Here is a 24,869-nt window from a genome sequence, read left to right on the forward strand (position 1 = left end):
TATTAGGCCATTTTCAATTAATCCACCAGAAAGCTTTCTAATTGGCATTTTCAGAATGGTACTCAGTTGTGACAATGTGATTTTTTTTTAAAGATTTTATTTATTTATTTGACAGAGAGAGGGACAGGGAGAGAGAACACAAGCAGGGGAAGCAGGAAAGGGAGAAGCAAGCTCCCCGCAGGAAGCCCAGCATGGGGATCGATCCTAGGACCCTGGGATCATGACCCGAGCCGAAGGCAGACATTCAGCAGACTGAACCACCCAGGTGCCCCAACAATGTGATTTAAAGAGGTGGTTCCACATTCCCCTTTCCAGCACCCCCACTAGTTGTCTTTAGGCAGTCTGGTTCATTGAGTTGTATACCAGGGAGACGATAGAAACAAAGAGATAAAAAAGCAGCTTCTCAAGGGCCTGGGATTCCACTCTCAAAAATGGGCCAAACAATTCATGTACTCTGTGGGTCAGGCCTCCTGAAACAAAAAAAGAAAAACTTCAGAGAAAACTCTAAAACTGAAGAACAGCATAGAATACTGGAAATGTTTCAATACATGGTTATTTTATTGTTTGTTTTCGTTTTTTTTCTTTTTTTTTTCCAATATGTGGTTATTAATGGAATTTTTTTAAATAAATTTTTTAATTTTTTATAAACATATATTTTTATCCCCAAGGGTACAGGTCTGTGAATCGCCAGGTTTACACACTTCACAGCATGGATTTTTTTTTAAGATTTTATTTATTTATTTGACAGACAGAGATCACAAGTAGGTAGAGAGGCAGGCAGGGAGAGAGGGGGAAGCAGGTTCCCCGCTGAGCAGAGAGCCCGATATGGGGCTTGATCCCAGGACCCTGAGATCATGACCCAAGCCAAAGGCAGAGGCCCCAACCCACTGAGCCACCCAGGCGCCCCTATTAATGGAATTTTAGAAATACATGTGAGAACGAACATCATTTAGATGCACATCAGCTCAGAAACAAGTTGTTACTTTTTGTTTGGCAGTACTCTGCGCCATCATCTTCAAAATTCACCATCATCAGGGCAAAATTCACAAACTCTCCTTATGCTTAACTTTCTGTACACACACCAGTAGCCAGGTTCTCCAGGAATTGTAAATGGCTCCTCTTGGAAATTGCCTATAATGTAAACACATGGGGTGGGGTGGGGTGGGGAGGGTGTCGATGTTTTTTTGTGGCTTCCCCAAGCCCAGCTTTGTTCACCCTGGTGTGATTTGCCTAAAACACCAAAGATTGTGCTGTGAGAGTTTTTGTTAGCAATGATGTGTCTTTATTTTGAGTCTGACAGGGATCTCCAGGTCCTCTCTGCTCAGCAGGACCAGGCAGCTCATAGGTGGCAGCAAGGATCCTTTTTTTTTTTTTTTTTAATCATATAATGTATTATTTTTCTGGGGTACAGGTCTGTGATTCCTCAGTCTTACACAACACACAGCACTCACCACAACACATACCCTCCCCAATGCCCATCACCCAGCCATCCAACCCCTTCCCCTCCAGCAACCCTCAGGTTGTTTCCTGAGATTAAGGGTCTCTTATGGTTTGTCCCCCATTCTGGTTTCATCTTGTTTTATTCTTGATATGCTCAGAGACTGGGGGCTGTTTAGAGATGTGCTGTTGTATGATCTAAGGGCTGCTGAGTTGACTGTACAACCCAGATCTTTAACAGTCAGACCTAGAACTCTCCTTGAACAGTGTAGTGGAACTACCACAAGTTGATTTGACTGTGGACCACTAACATTTGCAAAGCTTAAAAAGGAAGTTAAGCAACACTTTAAGAAGCAGAGTTTATTACAATCTCCCTCTCTACCTGCACTGTCCCCAATTCCTTTCCCTCCTCCCCTTTTCCTATTTCAGTGTTAACACACTTTAGAGAACTTAGCCAGGGGTCAAATCAGGAGGCAAAGGAGACCTGGAGAACCAGAAGATATCATTACCATTTTACCAAGGAGAAAGATAGCACAGGACACATATAGAACATGCTAGATGGATTTGGATATAGATACCAAGGAGTAGGATACCTTTTACTTCATACAATCTACTACCCATAATTAGAGAGAAACACCTGGAGACTTTTTATTATAATAAGTTTGTGGTCCCCTTGGCCAGACATCTTATGTCTCTAACAGAGACAGTAATGCACATCTTGCCATCTTCCCACAACTGGAATGAAACCAGAGGACAACGAGGAACAGCTCTCTTGGACAAGTCTCTTCAGGACGAGGCAGAGGTGTGTCCGAGAAAGTCTTTCGAATCCCTAGGAGGCCTTCTAGTTAGACTTTCAGAAACAGAAGTTCGAGTATCTGAATTACTGAGAGATGTCCTTTGGCGGTATAGCACGGGTGAGGGGGACAGTGCCCACTCAACACAGCTGTCCTCAGAAGGGCATGGGTCAGGATCCACCGGAGGGCCCCAGGGATGTGGTGCTGAGTGGTGCCTCTACCCAAGTAGCACATTCACAAGACCTGGACCTCCTCGGGCATTACAGTGACATCGTTCATCATGAGGCTCACCAGGAATTGCTGTACGTTAAAAAGGATACAGTTTATGGAGCTAAGTGTTGACCGCTGTCCATCTTGCTTAGGATGATAGGAAGTGTCACAGTGAGGAGAAATCCTTTCTATCACTCTTCATTGCACCACGTTTTGCCAAATAATTAGGTCATCCCACTCAGGAAGGGTCCTGGGATGCACATGTGGAATGAAGCTTGCTTTCCATGGGAACTTGAACTCTGAGTTCTCTTGACTCCTGTGCAATTAAAATCCCAAACTTAAAGTTGCCTTAGCATGGATTTTCCATAGCAAATTACAAATGCAAAGTTCTATGTTTCATATATATTTTTCTAACATATGTTACTGCCTATGTTTCTGATTAAAAGCTTGTCCAAAATAAAATAACAAAGGATTACTTTTTTCCAATAGAACTTTCTTCTTCCATAAAAGCTGGAAATAAGCCCTCACCTAAAATTACCCAGGCTTGCAGGTGCTGGGTTTTTGGGGGTGAGCAGTGTTTGCTAGCAAGACAAAGGGCATTATTCTCCCCACAACTACCACCAGAAGGTGTTCTTTCTGTGGAGAAAATTATAGGCCAGTGCTTCAAAGACATTCCATGGTTAGGCACTACTCCTGGAGACTTGCAGGCGGCAGGCAGGCAGGCAATCAACAAATATTTATTCTAAGCCCACTGTGTATTCAGCACCTTTAAAATTGCCAGGGAAACCAGCCAGGAGGCTGTAATATCTACTAGAGCCAAGTTTGTACCCAAGGTCATCCCATAGTGCTTACGGAGCTCAGTGACCTGAAGGGAGCAAGGAACCCTAAAACTATAATAAGGCAATATCTCACCTAGGTATGGAGTATGGGTTGAATACAAAAATAAGACCCAAGAAAAGGCTCTTTAACTAGAGCTGATACTTGACTGGTGTCCCCACTTGCTTTCCTCTTAGCTCTCCGTTAACAGACCCCCAATCCCCATTCCTTGCATGAGCATATGTTCGCGCTTGCATGCGCGCGCGCGCACACACACACACACACACACACACACATATACACTACCACCACCACCATCACTATCACCTCTACCCAGAAGCTAAACCCAACTGGATTGATCAATTCATTGTATTTTTTTTTAATGAACACTTTTTCAAAATAGGTAAACATGCCAAGATGTGTGGATATAAGAATGTTCATCGCACTGTTATTACAGAGGGAAGAATGGTAACTGCATGTATGTCCACCAGTTGAGAATTGGAATATGGAGAAAATCCAACACCTATCAGACATGATGCTGAGATCTTTGGAACAGGGGGCAGGGATGCAGGGACATGGGCTTGTATGGTGCACTTCGTGGCCCCTGCAGAGGTGAACAGACAGGACTCTCACTCTCTTACATTATGTTTTACAGTCTCGTTTCATTGAGGCAACTGAAAGTCACATCAGCTATTTTGACGTGTGCATTACATAATGGTGCTTTATAAATTTGCACGAAATTCCTGCACCCTCTGTTATTCCACTAACTTGCCTTTGGACAGTACTGGGGTTTTGTGTGTTTGGTTTTGTTTTGTTTTTGTTAACCAAGCAGAAGATGTTACCCTGATCCCTGTTCAATTTCTCTCTTTAGACTCCTTGATGCCAGTCTGCCAAAATCTTTTCTTTTTGTATTTAATACTCTCTAACAGCTTTGAACCATACACAGTTGGTGGCTATGGCTTCTGCATTTTCTCTTTAGTTTGAAGCCAGCTAGAAGATGACAGAGCTGTAGGGAAAAGAGGGTGCCAATGTCTTTGCAGAGTAGTCAAATTCCCTGAGACATAGACAAAAATCTGGCATTGACTGTAGCCATTCGAGGGCAAAATATCTTTTTGCCTTTTATTATTCACAATACAGCGTTTTACTTAAGGTGACATCAAAGTGGGTATTAGTAATTCCCAGACCAAGTCAAGAGTTTCTATTGGCACCTTGTTAAAAGATGAGATTCTTACTCTGCTTTATTTTTGAAATAATTTAATTGACATCCTAGTCATATAAAATCATACAACCATGAATTTGTAAAGTGTACATTTCAGGAGCATTTAGTACATTCAAAATATTGTGCAATCACCACCTTTACCTAGTTCGAGAACATTCTCTTGGCCCCAAAAGAAAACCCTGTACCCATTATGCAGTCACTCCTCATTCTCCCCTCCTCCCAAGCCCTGGTAAGCATTTATCTGTTTTCTCTCTCTGTGGATTTACCTATTCTAGGCATTTTGTTTAAATTGAATCATATGAGGTATGACCCTCTGTGTCTGTCTTCTTTTATTAAACATGTTTTTAAGATTCATCCTTGCTGTAGCATGTATCAGTACTTCATTCCTTTTCATCGGTGATTAATATTCTATTACTCTTTACTATGAATTTTTAAAGTTGAGAGTAAAACATAGTTTAATGTTAAGAAAAAAAATATTTTTAAATATCTTGTTATTTTTCATCAGAAGCTGGTTGTACCACCTAGAAGACAACTCCACTCTGTTCCACTAATTATCCCATATGTCCTTATGGTTTAAGGTTTATACATTTTCTTTTTTTTTAAGATTTGATTTATTTGAGAGAGAGAGTGTGTGTGTGTGTGTACATGTGCATGTGAGAGAGCATGAGCAGGGAGGAGGGGCAGAGGAGAGGGAGAAGCAGGCTCCCTGCTGAGCAAGGAGCCCCACAGAGGGCTCGATGCCCGGACCCTGGGATCATGACCTGAGCTGAAGGCAGACACTTAACCGGCTGAGCCACCCGAGGGGCCATGCTTCGAAACCAAGACTTCTCACTCCAAGGCTTCTGTTCTTCTTTTGAAATCCTCTGAAACAATTAGTTTCTTTTGTTATTCTAGCATCCATGCAACTCACTTCTCCAGCAGATTCCTACCTCACAGAAACTTCAACTCAGATTCTTCCTCTGATGGGATTGGCAGCTCTGGATTCTGCCCTCATTTGTTGGGTAGATTAAGGCACACAGCTAAAGTGGTTTACTTACCTAAAGGACTGAAAGCAGTCTTGTAGCAGAATTAACACTAGCACCGGCTCTCAGAACATCAGTTTGTTCTGAAATTCACTACAACATGCAGCCTCTTAAAATGCTTACCATCCTGCTGATTTATAAAAGGCAGCCACTGAGTCAAAGAGATGCAGGGAAGTGGTATACGAAATAAAATAATTCTATAAATGTGCCTTCATTAACTTCTTCATTTAATAAGAATCTTCAAAGGCTCACTCTTGCAGGACTGTAATTGATATATGATTTGGATATTAATAGGAAAAAGGCTGGCAGGGAAATAGCTAAGATTTCTCTCTGGGGGTTGGTTGGCTTTTTAACCACCACAGTTTAACATATCACCTAGCACTTAGGTCTGCTTTTCCTCATTTTAGAAGTTATATCCACAAGTGGAAAATGGGAGAGTGAAATCAAACACCAAATCTTTTCCTTGCTTTCATTAAAACTGATGAAGTTCTATTTTTCTGAGGTCTCATTCTTATTTGTGAGATGTCCTTCCATCATTTTCCAGTGTACTGTTGATTTATAATACATTTGTGTGGGGTTTTTTTAGTAATTACATTATCTCTAATATCTTTAGGGTTAATACTTTTTAGTGACAACATGACAAAAAGTATGAATATTTTTTCCTTCTCAACTTTATAACATCTTGCCCTTCCCGGATCATCTCTCCTTCCAACCTGGTAGACTTATTTGAAACTTATTCTCCAAACCAAACCTAAAGCAAATCAATACTTAAATTATGAAACCATCAGAGCTAAATAAACCACTGAGTTACATTATGAAAGTTTTGAAAAGAAAGGCATTTTATTCTAAGCAATTAATCCAGGTATAATTTTAGTTAATTATCTCAATGATGATCCTGAAATAAATGTGCATTTTAAGATCCATGATGCTATCAGAGTTACAGGATCTTTTTCAATGGATATCTTGATGCCCAGGTGTGAATCTGGATATTAAAACTATTTCTAGGGGCACCTGGGTGGGTCAGTCAGTTGAATGGCTAGCTCTTGATTTCAGCTCAGATGTGGATCACAGATCCTTATACCAGGCTCTGACTTAGCTGGGAGTCGGCTTGGGGATTCTGTCTCCCACTGCCCCTCCCCCTGCTAACACTCACTCTTTCTCTGTCTCTGAAATAAATAAATCTTAAAAAAAAAAAAAGAAGTATTTCTGTCTTGGCAAAATAAAGCTCAAAGTTTATGTGCCTGACGTGTGGCATTATATGACCGGTCTCTTTCTGCCCATCCCTATCTCTCCTTAAGTTTGGGAAGCACTGGGGATCCCAACTGGCCATGTAATAGTCATAAAATTCAGTAGATAAATATCAGGTTTTGTTTTTTGTTTTGTTTTGTTTTGTTTTTAAATATTTTATTTATTTATTTGACAGAGAGAGATCACAAGTAGGCAGAGAGGCAGGCAGAGAGAGAGAGGAGGAAGCAGGCTCCCTGCTGAGCAGAGAGCCCGATGCGGAACCTGAGATCATGACCTGAGCCGAAGGCAGCGGCTTAACCCACTGAGCCACCCAGGCGCCCTCAGGTTTTGTTTTTTGATTTTGTTATTTTTGTTTTGTTACTAATTCAGAGACTTAAAATCAGAAATCCTTGACATCTAGAGCAAGTCAGGAGTCACCGACACTGCAAAGCTCTGGTGAAGGCACACGGGCTCATACCAGTGACAATGTGGACCATTCAGAAGCCTGTGCTGGCCGTCCTACCTGATTAGTTATGTTTGGAGAAGAGAAAAAAAAAATTACATTTCGAGCAATACCTTGGGGAGGCCGCTGATGGCAATTATTCTGTGTTCGAAAGGAAATGCAAATATGGATTTTACCCTTTTTATACAGATAGGCTCTTACTTGTGGTCAACTCCACAACACTACATTTTGATGTTATCACATTTTTTTCTGGAACAAAACCCAACAGCCGTTTTTAATGAAAACCTTTCTCCAAAGACTGTTCCAACCTTCCCCACCCCCACCCAGCTGAATTTCAAATAATGTTTAATTCGGCTTGGCTTTCAGAGTCTGTAAAACATAAGCAATCGGCTGCGCTGAAGATGGAGGAGAAATGTTTTTACAGTTCCACAAATGTTTCTAATTGGCAAGAGCGAGTTGTTAATGGGAGATAAATTGCCTGCGGTGGGTGTGGGTGGGTGTGTCACGTGCGTGTGTGTTCACGCAGGCCCACATGCAGGCAACCAGTGGCGGTAATGACGTGCTGGTGTACCTGGGCTTCTCCAGGTGTGCAACACTGTCAACCACCCGGAGCCGGAGATTCGGTGGGGGCCAGGGGGCATGGTTGAGCCCCTGTGGCAGGGCAGAACCAGGGATGGGGACGGGGACAAGGTCCATAGCCGGTTTCTGAACAGGACTCAATCCTGGGCAGCGGGCCCACCACTCTCCCATCGGGAACAGTGAACAAGGATCTTGTAAAATACACAGACCGAAGGAAAATGACCCTTATTGACTGAAACCAGCTGTGTCAGGCTTCTCACTGTCTCTCCTGATTTGCTCTCTCAAATAAATGGATGTGGTAGAGGATGAGAGAAAGTAAACAGAATCATTTTTTCTCTCGTGCAGCCACACCTCAGTAAGAGCCTGGTTTTTATAGCTGAAAAATATATGTTTATTTGCTCATTAATTTTCCTCTCTCTCCCTTGCCATTTCTTGGCATTAGGTAGAATGTTATTTAAAACAAGACACAGTTCAGCTTCAAAAAGAAAAACCATTCTGCAAAATACAGCTTGGACTCATTTAATGGTCATTCATCATCTCTGAAAGAGTGGGGTACAAATCTCTTTATTTGGTATACTGTGATGATTTACCCTGCAATGATTCATGTTGGCATGAGGATACAGGGAAGCAAGTAGGTTCTTTAGGACTTTCAGAAGTGCCCCGATAACCATTGAGTGGCACTGCTTTCCTTCAAAGACGACATAGACTGGTGCTCGGATGGTGGGCTCAACCCCAAGGCCTGAGGTTCTCTAAAGGGTGCTTGAAAATCTTCATTTCCTTGCCAAAGTGTGTGTGTTTTCTCCCCAGCGCTGAGAAAGCTTTGGTTTTATTATCTTCCATTTCCTTCTGGTAGTGGCAAATAACGACATGCCTAACGCAATGCCTGGCACATGGTAGAAGCTCCATCAATACTTGTTGAGGGAATAAATAATTAAATGGAATGTTATAAGCCATGTTAGTATTATCGTCTTGGTGTGAAATATGCAACAATGGACTTGAGGCCATCAAGTAATTTCCCTTATCAGGATAAGCTAATTATTTGAGATGAAGATCTGATGCAGAGCATTTATTGGTCAGGCTCCATTTGCTCCTAATTTAAGGTGAGAAAGTTGTTTGTAGGATTGAAGGGATAACATAGTGACCCACGACTACACAGCTTTTCAATTTTCCATACCACTTTTTCAGGAAAGGGTTTCAAGAGAAAGTTAAGCCACATTCCTTTTGTTTCTTTACATTTAATTTTTTCCTTTATCATTTTTGGGAGGGCAGGCCAGGTGTGGAGCAGGAAGCTCTCTTGACAGTATTTCTACTGCTTGTCTGCCTGCCTGACTTCTGTAGTCTTTTCTGCCAACTTTGGTTGACTGATGGAGTCATCCCTCCAGACAAATAGCACCTGCAGTGATCCAAGATGAAAATGCTGCATCCTCATGAGCCTCAGAGGTTTCTTTTATTCATTCATTCCTTCATCTATTCTTCGCTCATCTTTACTTTCATTACCAAACTATGAATTTAGTGCCTACTACATACTAGGCTCTGTGCTAAAGCTGCCACTTTAACAGCTGTGCAAAATCCAAGGTGGGTCCTGCTCTCATGAAGCTTTACAGTCTGGAATGGTTGATGGATATGAATTGAATAATCACATTAAAAATCATAACTACAGATTGAAATTAGAAGAGGAATATGACCCTACTGGGACTATGCAATAATAGGAATTGATTTTGACCAGGAGACCAGGGAGAATTTTACTAAGAAGGAACCAAGAGCTAAGAGCTATGAAATGTCTGAAGAGGGGGGCCTGGGTGGCACAGTCCGTTGAGCATCCGACTCTTGGTTTTGTCTCAGGTCGTGATCTCATGGGTCGGGGTTGGGAGCCCCCGCCTGAGGCTCTGGGCAGGGCAGGTGGGGAGTCTGCTTGAAGATTCTCTCCCTCTGCCCCTCCCCCCACTCACGTGCACACTCTCACTTTCTCCCTAAAATAAGTAATTCTTCTAAAAATAAAATGTCTGGAGAAAGGGAAAGAACATTTCAGGCAAGAAGACTATCAAACGCAAAGTCCTGTGGAACTGCGTGGGAAGAGCAAGGGCTGATGGGAAGGCAGGGCCACACCCCTCGGTGTCTGCGCATACGCCATATTGTCTTCTGAACATTAGAAAGACAAAAGGGTCATAAACCCAAAGGTGAGGAGGAAGTGGGGACAGAAAGAAGGGACACATGGACTTTATCAGAGTGGGGGGAGGGCGAGTGGGGAGGGGAAATAAAACTATCCATTCTTCACAAATATAGCAGAGGAGGTGATCCCCATAAGCCCAGGATCCTTTGCTGCACTGGAGCTTCCTGGAAATTCTTGTATTTGCGCTTCTGTCTGCCAAGTTTCAGAAAGAGTGTATTTGGATCTTCATTGTGTGTCTGAGTAACCATACGCTGGACCACGCAGCAATGGCATCTTGTCTTTTCATTTTATCATAGACCTATCTCTTCTTTCTGCCTTTCTTTGGATGATAAGGAGGTGGCATAAGATAGTTCCTAACTGTTTTTGGCAAGTGTGCATGGTGTGCCTTCTGGCACCTTCTTTCTTGGTTTAGAGAATAGGCTGTGGAGGTAGCATGCCTCTACAGATCTCTCTAGTGGTGTGTGAGCTTGGGCAGGTGGCTTAGTCTCTCTTTTAGCCTTGCAGGATTGGTCTAAGGATTAGGGGAGACTGAGGAGTGGCAGTGTGGCAAGTGCTTGAATAATGCCAGCCATGGTTATTAGCTGGTTTTACTCATATAGAAAGGTGTCGAAAATCTATTGTTAAGGAGAACAAAGGCAAATTACTTGGGACTGGTGTTTAGCAGGAAAAGAGTAGGCAGGTGCCTTTAGTTTTTCACCCCATATTCTTATGATAGTTGATTTTTTTTTTTTTACGACATAGCTATATGTTTTCATAATAATGAAACTGCAAAAAACAGTTGAGAAAATTTATCAACACTACCTAATTTCAAAAAACAAAAACAAAACAACAACAGTGATTTCATTATAATCTTTTCCATAATTTTCTTCACCCTTAAGTTTGGAGATCTCATTTGGAAACTTTTCTTGGGCTAAAGAAGCACATATCTGAAGTCCAGCAATTCATTTTATTTTATTTACTTCTTTTGCTTATGTTATATTCAAAGAAGAATCTAAGTTCCATGCTATTATTATCCCCCTGTGATAAAATTATTCTCCTTATTCCTCCACCTCTGCATATGCATGTAGAAAAATGCCATTCAGCCACCAAATATAAACAGTGTGTTTGGTTCATTGGTTGCTGACTTTACTTTCAACCATTGCTTAAATTTTTGTAACAAGTGTTTTTATAAAAATAATGAAATCATTTCAAAAACTGGAGTTGAGGAGTATGAGTTCACTTTTCTGTGTAGCAATAAACACAATACCCAGCATCTAATCTTTCCCAGGGATTCAGGAAGCTTAGCTTCTTCAGGATTACTATGATGAAGGTCAGGAGCTGATACTCATGAAAGGGGAAGCAAGTAGGCTTACTGGTCACTGAATCTGGATATAGGAAATGTTTTCAATGATTATCTAATATTAAGATAAAGTCTATCACATACTACCCTCCCTTTTATTTTCTTTTTCTTTTATAAGTGGAGGTTCTTGGGGCGCCTGGGTGGCTCAGTCGGTTATGCATCTGCTTTTGACTCAGGTCATGATCCCAGGGTCCTGGGATCTAGTCCTGCTTTGGGCTCCCTCTTCAGTGGGGAGCCTGCTTCTCCCTCTATTCCCCACTTGTGCTTTTTCGCTCACTATCTCTGCCTCTCTCTGTCTCTCAAGTAAATAAATGACGTCTTTAAAAAACACTCACACATGGAGGTTCTTTGTGTTTAACTAAAGGTTTTGATGAATTCAATTGGTATTCATCAATAGCTTACTCTACCCAGTCGAGAATCATTAATATTATACAGGACTGGAGCATGGTTGCTTTGACCCTCATTTAAATACAACTCTTCCTTTCTGCAGTGATTGTAACCACTGTCATTAATTAGATAAGAATACAAATCTGGAGAGAACTTTGAGTCCCCTAGCAAGTATTTCATGGAGCCAGCGTGAGCTTGCCAACCAGACTAACATCACTGCAGAAGATACGTTTCCAAGGAATAACTGTATTATACAGTACTTAGCACATTGTGCCCCTCAGGATATGATGATAATTGCCTGTGTACAAGAAAAGGCAATTTTGAAGAAACTGTGACTAAGCTGATTACCAACTGATTCTTTAAATTGGGGCCAACAAACTATGGCCCATGGGCCAAATCTGGCCCGCTGCCTAATTTTGCAAAGCGTCTGAGCTAAAAATGTTTTTTACATTTTTAAGTGATGAAAAATCAAAAGCAGAATAGCATTTCATGTCATGTGGAAATTATATGGGATTCAAACTTCCTGTCCCTGAATAAAGTTGTGTTAGAATACAGCATGCTCATTCATTTACACACTGTCTACAGCTGCTTTTGCCCCAAAAGAGCAGAATTCAGTAATTGTGACAGAGAGCATAAGGCGTGCCATGGTAAAAATATTTACTATCTGACTTTTTCTAGAAAAGGTTTGCTGATCCCAACTTCAGATTCAGGTAGAAGTCATTTATGTGCACGTCTGTGTGCTTGTTAATGGATAATGCTGTGGGGTTAGAAATATACCCAATGATATGGCCATCAAAGAAGCTCTAGAATGCAATCCTCCAAATCTTTCTGGGTCCCTCATTTCCTTCCCAAAGTAAGAAGTTACTGCATGAGAAAAATCAGGTTATCAGGAAGGACTTTGAGAGATCTCATGATAACAAATGGAGAAGACCTACTTACTGACTCCAAAAGTTATAGATCATGAATCTAATTTAAAGCCCAAAATAACATCAGTCTCTCCCTGTATTCTGAAATTTGAAGTTATTTCCTCTTTGTACTCAAGAAGTCTTTTGAGAGGAAGAAGTCTTTCATTCTTGTGAGCCTTACAAAATACAGTGCTGTATCAGATGAGCTGTTTGTTCAGTGGCATTATCATATTAAGTGGTTTTATTTGGTTTATGCTTATACTCAGCTGCTGATAGGATATGATGATAATCGATAGTAGGAAATTAGTATGAAATACCTTTTAGTAGACTGTCTAAATCTTGACAGGATATCCTGCTTACCTGCTGTGACAGCTGAATTAACATTTCCAGCTGACATTGACCCTCCTACCTACTAAAATATAGATGAAAACTTGAAATTAATATAAAAGTCATAGCACCAACCAGTACACAAATGTTAGCATTATTATTACTAGCAGGAGCACCATAACATGGAATTGAAAGTATGAGTCCTTTTGATTCAAAATCCCTCTTCTGTACACGACTGACCTCAGTTGTCCCCTCTTGTTTTGTTCTGTTTCAGAGGTTGAAGGCCGCGTTGACTCACCACCCTGCTGCCATGTCAAATGGGAATATGAACACCATGGGACACATGATGGAAATGATGGGCTCCCGGCAGGACCAGACGCCACACCATCACATGCACTCACACCCGCATCAGCACCAGACACTGCCAGCCCATCACCCGTACCCACACCAGCACCAGCACCCAGCCCACCACCCTCACCCTCAACCCCATCACCAGCAGAACCACCCACATCATCACTCCCACTCCCACCTCCACGCGCACCCTGCACATCACCAGACCTCGCCACACCCACCCCTGCACTCCGGCAACCAAGCACAGGTAGAGCCTCTTATGATCTCTTTCCCCCTTGTTGTTGTCAATATGAGCTCTGATGCGGGGCCCATTGGCAGCAAGCTGGTTTGACGAGCTTGGGTCTTCTGTCTGACACTTGGCGGGGGGGGGGGGGGCTCTGTTCTTTCTTAGGAGGTAAGGGTGACCCATAAGGCCCTCCCAGATCCTAGTTTCTAGAAATAATATGGTAAATACCAGTTCTAGTCCCTGGGGGCAAATGTAAGCTTCAAGTTCTCCAAAATCTGTTTTTTGTTTTTGTTTTTGCAGTGAGTTACAAAGGTAACTCTAAAAAAAGTAATACTGATGGAAGGATTAGGAAAAACTGAAGCAGAAAGATGTGAATAAAGAATGAGGAAAATAAGTTAATCCTAGCCGTGTTTTTAACTGCAGTGCTTTTTAACATAAAAACTCAATTTTGACACCTCTAAAATGGAAGTTAAATACAATGGACAGTCTTCTGGATAAAACCAAATGCTAAAATGCTAAAGAATAACAGTTCTAGGCAGACAAAGAAGCTGGGTAACGGATGATAGGGCATAAGGTGCTGGGTAAATGAGGAAGAGAAGTGACTCATGCCACCTAGTGTGAAATGCGTTGGAGGGAGCCGACAGAGAGCCAAGCTCTGTAGATGATTGGTTCTAGAGAAAGGCCAAATCCCAGGGGTGGAGAGTCACCAGAAGTGGCTAGAAAGAAAGCCAGCATTTAGACGCAACTGAAAGAGGGTTGGGGGACCAGGCAGACGTTATGTCACCCAGCCCAAGAAGAGAGGCGGGTCCGTGTATCCGAGTAAGTTTTAGTAAGTGGAGGAAGGGCATGTCTAGGAGCATGGCTGGCCCTAGATACTTTGGATCTTCAAGCAGGATGAACTTTGTCAGTCCCCTCCACCCATTCCACACTGCCAGGTTCCAACCAGTTGGGTCAGAGTGGTGTTGGGAGCTTGGAATCGCCAAATAACACTTATTCACCATCTCTTCCATCGTCTGCCTCCAGACCTCACCCAAGGTAGTTTGGGACCTTTAGAACCCTCTCCTCTATTACACACCAAACTTGGACGGCCACCCACAAAATGGGTCATTCACAAGTACTCTCTGTTCTGTTCAATAGATAAGCTTGTTCGTTAGGTCAGCTGACTTTTGCAAAGGTAGTTAAGAGGAGTTCTATATAGCGAGGAAGAGTGCAGGCTTTGGAGTGAGAAATCTGTAAATTCTTTTCCCACCTTACTTGCTATGTGACTATGGTCGGTCAGCTAACTCCCTGAGCTTCCGTGGTCCACTTACAAAATGGGGTAATGGTAGACAAAACGCATAGACTTTTAGGAGTATTAAGAGAATGTTTGTAAAGCCCCTGACACAGGAATCAATACATGTTAGGCATGATTAATTTCCAAACTGAAGTAATATGATAGATGTTTAGCAAGTGGTTAATCAATAAAATGCCACCAGAAGCACCTTTTTAGTCAAATGCCATAGTAGGACATGGAGACCTTTAGAAGGGACAGAGAAAACTAGAAGTGCAAAGACAGGCAAATAAATTCGCATGTGCACTTTCTTTTTTTAAGGAAAAGGATAACATCAAGCTTTGGTTGCCTTGTCAGCTAGTTACTTCACAGACAAGTTTAACCGTTAGTTGAATATAAAAGCCATTCATTAGCTAATTACCAATTAGCCAATTGCCCTCCATTTCAAGTCAGTAAGTGGCCAATTGTATAAGCAATTAGTTAATTGCTATTATAATTAGCTGCACAAACAGTTGCTTTTTAATCCCATACTAAAGAGAAAGAATACAGGTTACTTTTGTTAAAATTTGAACAAGATCATTCAGACAGTACTCAAAACGCCACTCTTAAATTGTATGAACTTGGCTGATTACAGAGATCTTGTCATATTGCTTAAGCGTATGATGATTAAAGCATTAGGAACAGAAGTTTATTAAGGCCCTCCTGACTGTGAGATTCTAATATGACTTGGAATAAATTTGTCTTTATGAAATAACAAATCGTTATTTTTTAATCAAAACTTCAGAGCCTCTATGCCAACAGAATTCTATTTTAAAAATAAGTAACGATAATTACCAGGGGCATAAATTCTGGTCTTAGGGTTGCATTTGCACTTCCTCCTGGCTGCTTAGGATTCTCTTGCATGTACAGATGTGCTTTCTGAGTCCTGGTGTCACTCCTCAGTCACTAGAAATTCCTCTTATCCAAACTCCACTTTGAAACCTGAACCTGGACTGAGCCTGTAACTTAACTGTCACATAACTTACCCTGTTGGGGAAAGGCACAGAACAAGTGTCAGAGATAGAGGTTGGCTGAAGTTGGAGTGGGAGAATACAGTATCAAATGTAAGGCCTTGGCAATGGAGAGCCAAACCCAGTTTTGCCTACTTAAGAATCTTGTCCAGTGCTGACAATTAGACATCACGAATTCTCAAAATGTATAGGCAAAAGCCAAGTTTGAAGATTCCTTTCTAATGCTTTGCTTTGAGGTCATTAGCTCAGCACCTAGCACCTGAAATGACAAGTGCTATACCTTTGCCAGTAACAAGGATTACATCTTCACCAGCCACTCTGGTGAGTAAGACCTTCAACGGTTAATTCATTGTGTTATTTCTCTGTGATAGGGAGGAAAGGAATCACCAATAAGCAATTTTAGAAAATGTCTCTGGTTTAAATAAAATGACCAACGTGCAGTCCAACTTCAGTTCTAAGCCTGATTCTTCTACAGTGAGTCATATTTGCTTTGATAGAGTTTAAGATAAAAATATATCACTTTCAGTCAGCTGATGTCAACTAGTAGCCATGATTAGTACAATTACAGTCGTTCTGATTGATTTCAATCACAGAATTAGAATGTGGTAGGAAAAGTTGCTGCGCTTTCTTTTAAAGACTTTTTTTGTTGTTGTTGTTGGCTATTTCTGTAGGTTAAATGTCTCTTATAAAACAACTTTATAGATATTACAGCTATAAGTCTGAGTGACTGAGAAATGAGAAGGGAAAAAAAAAAAAAGCCACCCTTTATTGAAAGCGAAGAAAGGGAAAAGGAGTGTGGTGCATTAGGGAAGGCATTAGGTGTCCAGACACATAAAGAATCAGTTGTGGAAATTTCGCTCAGTGCTATGTGTCGGCCTCATGAAGGGACATAAAGCTGTATGGGCAGGAGTCTCCAAAACTTTAGATACTGCTGAGCCCTTTGTAGCTCTTAGAAGGAATCTAGGAGTATAGTAAAAAGTTTTAATACAGTGCTTTGCCACTGCTAGGGTTTCCTTACAATATAAGTGTGTGGTGATTCCCAACCATCCCTCCCTGCAGCACAGACAAGGTGTATCACAGACTTCAGGGCCGCTCTGGGCATCCCTCACATAGGCCCGGCTTCTAGCCACCTGGAAAAGCCTGTCTCCAGCAGAGCTCCAAGGAGCAGATGGATCCACCTGGAATTTGCAGGTCCAACTAGGCCCTTTGTGCTAAGAGCTCTGAAATGGAAAAAATAGGATTTCATCTGCTTTCCAGGCTTCAGAGGGTTCTTTTGGTGGGAGTCACAATGATGATGATGTCCCAGAGGTGTGTTCTAGGAACATGGTTTTAACACCAGGAGAATGGAAGCCTGCCCAGAAGGAGCTTTCTGCAGATGACAGAAGATGCATCAGTATTAGGACAATAATCCTGCTCTCTCTCTTCTCACCTGCAGCCCTGCATTGGCACATTAAACTTTATAAAATGGGCCTTAAATAAAACATGTTTAACATCTGAAGGAGAAAAAAACAAAACAAAACAAAATAACCCCATTTCCTCTGCCATGATTCAGCCAAATGCCTGTCAGGGAAAAATCTATTTGACTCTGTTTCACAAGTCGTTTCTACGTCTTGCCAAAATATCACAGAAGATAGTTCGGCAATGCTTTTTCTTTTCATGAGCATGATTTCACTGTTGACTTCGCTCTTAGAAAACAAGTTTGATCTGCTTACTAAAGTAACCGACCCTCTGTGCTTTGTGTTCCAACACCAGCTTGGTTTTCCTCTCTCACCCAGCATGTTCCTTCTCTGCCCCCACCCGCCCCCCCTCGTGCCCAGCAGGTCTCACCAGCGACACAACAGATGCAGCCAACCCAGACAATACAGCCGCCCCAGCCCACAGGGGGCCGCCGGCGAAGGGTGGTGGACGAAGATCCCGACGAGAGGCGGAGGAAATTTCTGGAACGGAACCGGGCAGCTGCTACCCGCTGCAGACAGAAGAGGAAGGTCTGGGTGATGTCACTGGAAAAGAAAGCAGAAGAACTCACCCAGACAAACATGCAGCTTCAGGTGCAGGCCACTGTCTCTTTTCTCGGGACTCAAAGGCCCTGTGTACAGTTGGCATTTCCTGCCTCCCGGCGGGCACTTGTTGACCTAAGCAGTACTACCTCACATTCGCCCACAGAGCAACTGCACTTACTCCCCAAGGTTTATTCACTCTAGGACCCTGTACAAAACAAAATAAGTGTTCAGTTTTAACCCAACCTGTCTACAAAGCTCTGAGGAGGGAGAGCCTGATCAGCTGAGTTATAGGGCTGAGAGCTCTGGCTTTGGTTGGACAGAGGTCCACACTCTTGTTCAGCAATTAGTTGTGTTTAACCTCCATGGCCCTCAGTCTCCTCATCTATAAAATGGGAACCATAGAGTTGTTGGGAGTCATAAGTGAACTCATGTCTACAAAGCAGTTTTCCCAGTACCTAGCACATAATAAATCTTCAGCCCAACCGTAATGCTTTATATTCACCAGGGAGAGGGTGGCTTTGATTCCCACTAGATTACCTCTGTTTTGGTTTCATGGAAGAAAGGAACATTTATAGTTGTTTTGCTCTATAAGAAAAGACCTGTTCCCATCTCATTTTCAAACTCAACAAGATTTGAATGTTGTGGGATTTTTCCCTTTCGTGGGTGGCTCAGTGGGGGACATTTTTCCAACAAGGCCCCTTTAGGGAGCATTTGCGAGAAGGAGAGAAAAGTCTCGTACCAGGGCCTCTGTGGCAGACTTCATGCCATACAAATGATACGCCCCAGGAGTCTGTTCTCACACAAAAAGAAATGCTCCCTCCACCAGCAGAAAGAGAGCAACTAAATAGATTATGTGGCAAGCATGCCGGGAGGGCAATAAAAGTTGGAGATTATAGCCTGGTGCTTCTAGGAGCAGAGAGAAAGTCTGAAGAGAGGAGGGAAGGGAGGAAAGATTGCCCCAAATGGGAGGATCTGTACCTTAGTAGTTGGTAGGTCACCTTTCCCTTCCACCACCTGGTTCTCTGTGCGTCCTTAGAACGGAACACTAGGGGTACCAAACCCCCAAAGTTTTGCACATTCCATGCATTCAAAGGAAATGGCCTTGGGACAGCCAATGTATAAACTGAAAATATATAAGGAAGTTTGGGTTATGCATGGACTGCATATGGATGTTCACATTTTCCCCTAAACTTTTCATCCTTTTTGTGGTAGACATGAGAAAGAAACTGGGAAACATATATAGCAGATATGGGAGAAGTACAATAGTAAGTCCTCGCAGTACCTTCTATGCAGATGAAGGTGGGGGCTGTGTCTTGTCTTATTGCCCTGTCCCCCTACTTCTTAACCCCTCTTTCTAGTACAGTGTGAAGCTATTTTGCTGAGTCCATTTGTGTCTATCCTCAATATCTGCTTGTTGAGTAAATGAAGGAGTTCCCCATCTCTGGAGTGTCCAAGCACTGGCCACCTGACCACTTGGCCAGGATGTGACTGAAAGGAGTCAAGCCACAGTGGGATGGCTGGACTCGAACACCTTGAAAGCCGTAACAGCTTGAAAAGCTTTAGTTCTAGCCATAGCCCCAGTGGTATGTGAGAAGCTTTTAGGTAGAAGATGGTAAGCACTTTAAACATGCAGAGTACTGTTTTTATTTGTATGTGAATTAAAAATGTAATTAGAACATGAGACCTTCAATTTCACAGATTCTCTTGGTAAGGATGAGGCTAAAATATTAAATAATGAGTTAATTTGTGCAAACACGTTAAGTCAATAAAAACTCTGGTGCATGTGGGTCTAGCAAATATTACAGCCACTGGCTCTGCAATGACCAAAGTGTGGGAATCCCTGGAATTTGCTACCAGTTCTGAGGTTTGTAAGAGGACCATGAAAATGGCCAAGACTGTGCCATTCTTGGAAATTGCCAATCTTGGCACTATTGAATTTGGGGCTTGATAATTCTCCATGGTATCCTGTTTAGGTAGATAGTAGTATCCTTCTCCTCCACCCACTAAATATGAGTAGCACCCTCTACCTCTCCCCCAAGTTGTGACAGCTGAAAGGCCTCCACACATTGTCAGATCTCCCCTGTGGGGGCAAAATCAGCCCTAGTGTCTTGAATGAAGGAACCATAAATAGCCAGCTGGCACCTATCAGATGCCCACACGTCTAAATCAGTTTTAACTAAAATGCATCCTTGCAGAAGTATTTCAGCATATTGACTGTGGTGCTGGAGCTTGAAAACAGAAGGAGGTCATAGCAGAGATCCAGGAGAAGTGAAGATGCTGGTCTACCTTGTGATCAGATATGTTCATGACTTGGCATATGCCTCTATGTCATTGCTCTTATAAAACACAGAAGGTAATTTTATCCTTTATGAGACCCAAATACATTAATTTTTACCACTCTTTAGAACCATCCATGGCTAATGAAAAGAAGCTACTAGAATTCTAGGCCCCAAAAGCCCAGGGGGAAAAGTTCTATTTGGGCCAGTCAACAGGCACCAGTGGTTTTGGTTGTTAAAGGAGTGCCCAAAGAAGAGACAGACTCTGAAAAGACTAAAATCTTTGTGTTTTCCAACCACTGCTTTGCTTCAGAGGGACGGAAACCACAGCCATTCCATGTTTTCGGTGATGCTCAGTGCTCCGCATCATGCCTTGTGATGCTGGAGAGGATACGCAGCTTCTGCTACCTTTGAATGACCCTTTCCCTCCTACTGGACCTTTGTCAAAAGAAAAAGGTGTCTCTCTTGAGGCAGGTCCAGTGAGCCAAATTTTAAGTAAACAGAAATGGAAGGTGCTAAGCAAACAAACTCTAGCCAAACGGAATATCCAAGGTCTGGATGGCCAGCAGCCACTTCTGGGTTGTTTTTCAGCATAGAACTTTTTAGCTGGGCTGTGGCATTTCAGATTGGAAAAAATCAGACCTAAGAAAACAAAAATCAAACTCCCAGACTTCATTTCCTTGTCTCACAACAAATCTGTCCCCAAGAGGTCAACACAGGTATAGGAATTGAGGGAAATACTAGAAACCACCTGATGTGACATTTTTGTATAGGGAGAAAATAAGGCCGGGGGTACCTGAAGAGTCTTCCCGAAAGTCACAAAGACAGCAGCACATAGTAGGATGAGTACGCAAGCAAGTCTTCTCTTGACCCAACCCACAGCTCTAGGATCTTTGATTGTAGAGAATTCTTAAACAAAAAGAACCCACGTGCTTTTCTCTGACAGAGTAGCTAAGATCAGCTCTGAATTCATCATTGACTGATGTGGCACTCAGTGGATTGTTTGTGTGCAGTAGACGATATGGAAATCATCTGGTCACCCATGGAAATAATTGCTTTTCTTTTTTAGTGCAAAGACACATGGCCTAAGTCGCTGCTGAAATTTTAGACACATGAGCCCAGGTTTGGGACTTGGCAAGAGAAGAGGCCAGATGGGAACTGTTGCCTTACAAATTGAAAGTCCTTTGTTTTAGCATGAAACAAACCTGGCCTCAGCTAATCTACAAAAAAGAAAAAAATAAGTGGGGAGGGGCTATATTATAGGGCCCGTTTTGATAATTATGTTTTTGGCACAGACTACTGCTTTGCATCAAAAAGCGTTCTGGGTTTCTCATATTAACAAAATGACATCCCCAAAGCCAAAAACTCCAAATGCAGCTATTAGGGACTTCTTGGAGTACTTGTTTAAAGTATGTTATTATGGTGTTGAATGTCTCTATAGGGGCGCTACTTCATCCCCCAGACAACCTTATGGATTAAAGAACAGATTAATCCAACCGCATCTAGCCTCCGACAGTCCCTGTCTCGATGGCTAACTGCTTTAGAGTAGGTAACCCATACAAGGTTCAAAAAGTGAAAAAACTGAAGGGCTGATTTCAATAGGATAATTCATACCTGATTATTAATACTTGTTTTTATAAAGTACTTTTATATGAAGACCTAGAACGATTACTATGACCCACGCAGGGGAGTAAAAAAAAATTGGTGATTCGCCTCAATTCATCAAGCAAGGTAATTCAGAGTAAGAAAGTGCCTCCAAAGGCCTGGTTTTTATTTCCCTGCTAGAGCTGTAGGCAACATTTTATTTCTTTCATGCATTTTGAAACATTTGCTATCTGGTGGTTCTCTTCCAAAATGAATTCAAGGTGAATTTATACTTGTGTTCCCTTGAAAAGGATTTTTATTTAAAATAGAGTCTGGCCTCTCCTGTATCAGTCATTGTGGAGATTTGAAGATGATTATGCATGTGCACAGCCCACGGTCCCCCCTGCTTTCTCTAGGGCAGTGATTCTGGACCTTTCTTAACCCAAAGTCTCCCTTGTGGAATCTGATGGAGGCTCGAGAGGCTCTCTCAACACTGAACCCATACAGGGCCTCAAGGTTTTGTGCTACACAGAAACTGTAGATAGAGCTTTGGAATCTGCCCTGCTAAGATTTGGAAGCACAGAAGGTACTAGAACTGGCTCCCTCAGGAAACTTGAGACTTGAAATACAAGCTTATCTGAGAATACCAAAAGTAGTTAACTAATGAATAAAAAGTAAAGATCAAGTCCTTTTTTCGATTATTTGGGAGCTAGCTTTCTCCATAGAAGGCAAAACAGAGACAGTCAAAGAATACACAACTATGCTGCCAGCAGGAACTAGGGAACTAGTCCCACCATCTTGCTTTAGGTCAGTCTGGTGTGGCCAATGGGGAGGCCAAACCGTGTTTTTCTGAAACCCCTGTTGAGAGCTCTTCTGCCTGCTGGAAGCTGCCCCATGAATTTCTGTTGCTTCTGGGGCCATTAGACTTTGATTTCCGCCTATCAGCATCATAATTACTTGTGTATGATCTAAACAGAGGCTGAGGGTTCTTCTTTATGGAGAATACTAATCAGCATTCAATTTCCAACCATAAGATAACTAACATAAATATTAACACATTATTTTAAGAAATATGTCCTTATTCACATATATCTTTAAACAATGATCCGTTATCACCATAGTCTTCAGGTTCCTACGCTTTTACAGACCCTCCAACTCGCAGGTTCTCAGTTCCTATACTTAAGAAGGACTAAAGTGCTTTGCTATCTGTAGACAAAAAGTGCCACTCTGGTCATATATTTTGTATGGGGCTTTGGTTAGAGGCCAAGACACCGCATATGCTGTTCATAGCAGTGATTGGTGCTGTTTTATTGTGGCCTCTCATGCAAGCAAAAGCTTTCTTATGAAACAACTTGGGGTGTGCCAAGTACTGTAGGCAGTTAGCTCCTTGTGATTGTAGAAGCCCAAAGAACGGAATTGAACGTGTTTTTTTAAGGAAGGGGCCTTGAACACTTTGTGCCTGGGAGATCGAACAATGCCTAGAAAAGGTGGGACGGAGCAGGACATAGTTGGGGAAGAAACGGAGACTAAAATCGACCTCTCCAAGATGTCTGCCAGGTGCGATTTTTTTTTTTTCTAGCCGTGTAAGAAAGCAAGAGAATCTTGTTTTGTTTTATTTTATATACTTTACTTATTTGTTGTTTCCTAGGTTACAGAAGATTATGGAAGGGTTTAGTAAAAATTGGAGCTTGACTCCGTTCTCTAAGAACGACTATCTGCATTATTTGCAGCAGAGATTAGGGTGCAGTTGTCTCAGCGGTTGTGATTCTAGAAAAGTACTGTTATCTATAATGTAAATACAAATAATATGACATTTCATTTTGAGGCCAAAAAAAAAAAAAATATATATATATATGTTATATATATATATGTTTTCTTTTTCTCCACTTTCATTTTGGTTTTGCTTATTTTGTTTTAAAGCTTTATTTATTTGTTTATTTGCCAGAGAGAGAGCAAGTGAGCATGAGCAGGGGGAGGGGCAGAAGGAGAAGCAGGCTCCCCACAGAGCAGGGAGCCTAAGGCAGGACTTGATCCCAGGACTCTGGGATCATGACCTGAGCCGAATGCAGACGCTTAACAACTGAGACACCCAGGAATTCCTGTTTTTTTTTTTTCAACCAGGGGTTGCCTTCTATTTAACAGTCTAAAAGTAACTTTCTTTTACACATGCCATTTTAAGCAGAGGGAATCTGGGAAAAGCAAGGAAGGATGTCTGCATTTAAGTGGGCATGAAATCAAAGAGGAAAGAACTGGTATTTAAGGCTACAATAAGTTGTCTTATAAATAAAGTTGTCACACTAACCCTAGAATTGACAAGGGTCAATTTTGGTTTCGATAGGGCCCCTTACCGATCACATTCCTTTGGAGGTGGGAGATGTAGTTCACCCTCCTGAATATTTTTGGATTAAGAGCAATTAAGTGATTTATATGTCAGTAATGCTAATTTCTCTGATAGGCATTTTTATTTTGTAAAATTTGGAGAAGAGAAAAGCTTTCTTAGATTCTTACTATTTTGTTATTTATGTTACTCAACATTTGATTACTTATATTTTGCAAATGAATTTAGAAATGTGGGGTAACCTTTAAAACAAGTTTCAAAAAAATTTTTAATTAACTTTCAGAATCCCAGACTTACTTTTTAGGTGATAAATACATGCCTGAAAAAGCCAAGTTCATAATAAAAGTGTAAATACAACTTAATGACAGCAATGTTAAAACACCCTTTTTTGTGTGCATGTTTTTTTAAAGTCTCCCACATGTGGAGTACAATGTCTGGCAGCCACAAATGAACACTGGACAGAGCGAGGGTAATATTTATCACAACTATAAATTTATGGGTTGCTTGAGATAGTGCTATGTTTACAGTTTACTTTTATCAAGTGGAAGCACCTTAGAACCAACCAATCTATTCTACATTCGTATTTGTAGACAGTGGTGCCAAGTACATTATTCTACAAAGCTATGAATCGGTCTTTGTGAATAACTACATAAAGTGGAGATTCAAGGCACTTGTCTAAGTAAATAAGAAATGCACACACACACACACACACACATACACACAATCCACAACACCCTGTTATTGATGGTGGAAAAAGTTTATAGACTGAAATTAGTCAAACTAGTTAATGAACCAAACAAATTAATTGTAGCCAAAAACTCCATTGCCCCTCGCCTTCTAGGGCTGACCTCGTCCACCAGTAGAGGATCAACATTTGTTCCATGTGTTTCCATGCCTTCTACTAAGCAGATGTCAGGCA

General features: G+C 41.7%; 1 protein-coding gene across 4 annotated transcripts in view; it reads left to right on the forward strand.

Moving 5' to 3' along the window:
• CREB5 (cAMP responsive element binding protein 5) overlaps window positions 1–24,869 on the forward strand; it is a 401,460-nt gene that overhangs the window by 374,038 nt on the left and 2,553 nt on the right. For all 4 annotated transcript variants that reach the window (XM_044246290.1, XM_044246292.1, XM_044246293.1 and 1 more), the window contains 2 exons: window positions 13,170–13,493; window positions 17,573–17,800. In XM_044246290.1, coding sequence (XP_044102225.1) covers window positions 13,170–13,493; window positions 17,573–17,800 — 552 coding nt within the window. The remainder of the gene's footprint in view (window positions 1–13,169; window positions 13,494–17,572; window positions 17,801–24,869) is intronic.

Source organism: Neovison vison, chromosome 4 (genome assembly GCF_020171115.1).
Source record: "Neovison vison isolate M4711 chromosome 4, ASM_NN_V1, whole genome shotgun sequence".
NCBI lineage: Eukaryota > Metazoa > Chordata > Mammalia > Carnivora > Mustelidae > Neogale > Neogale vison.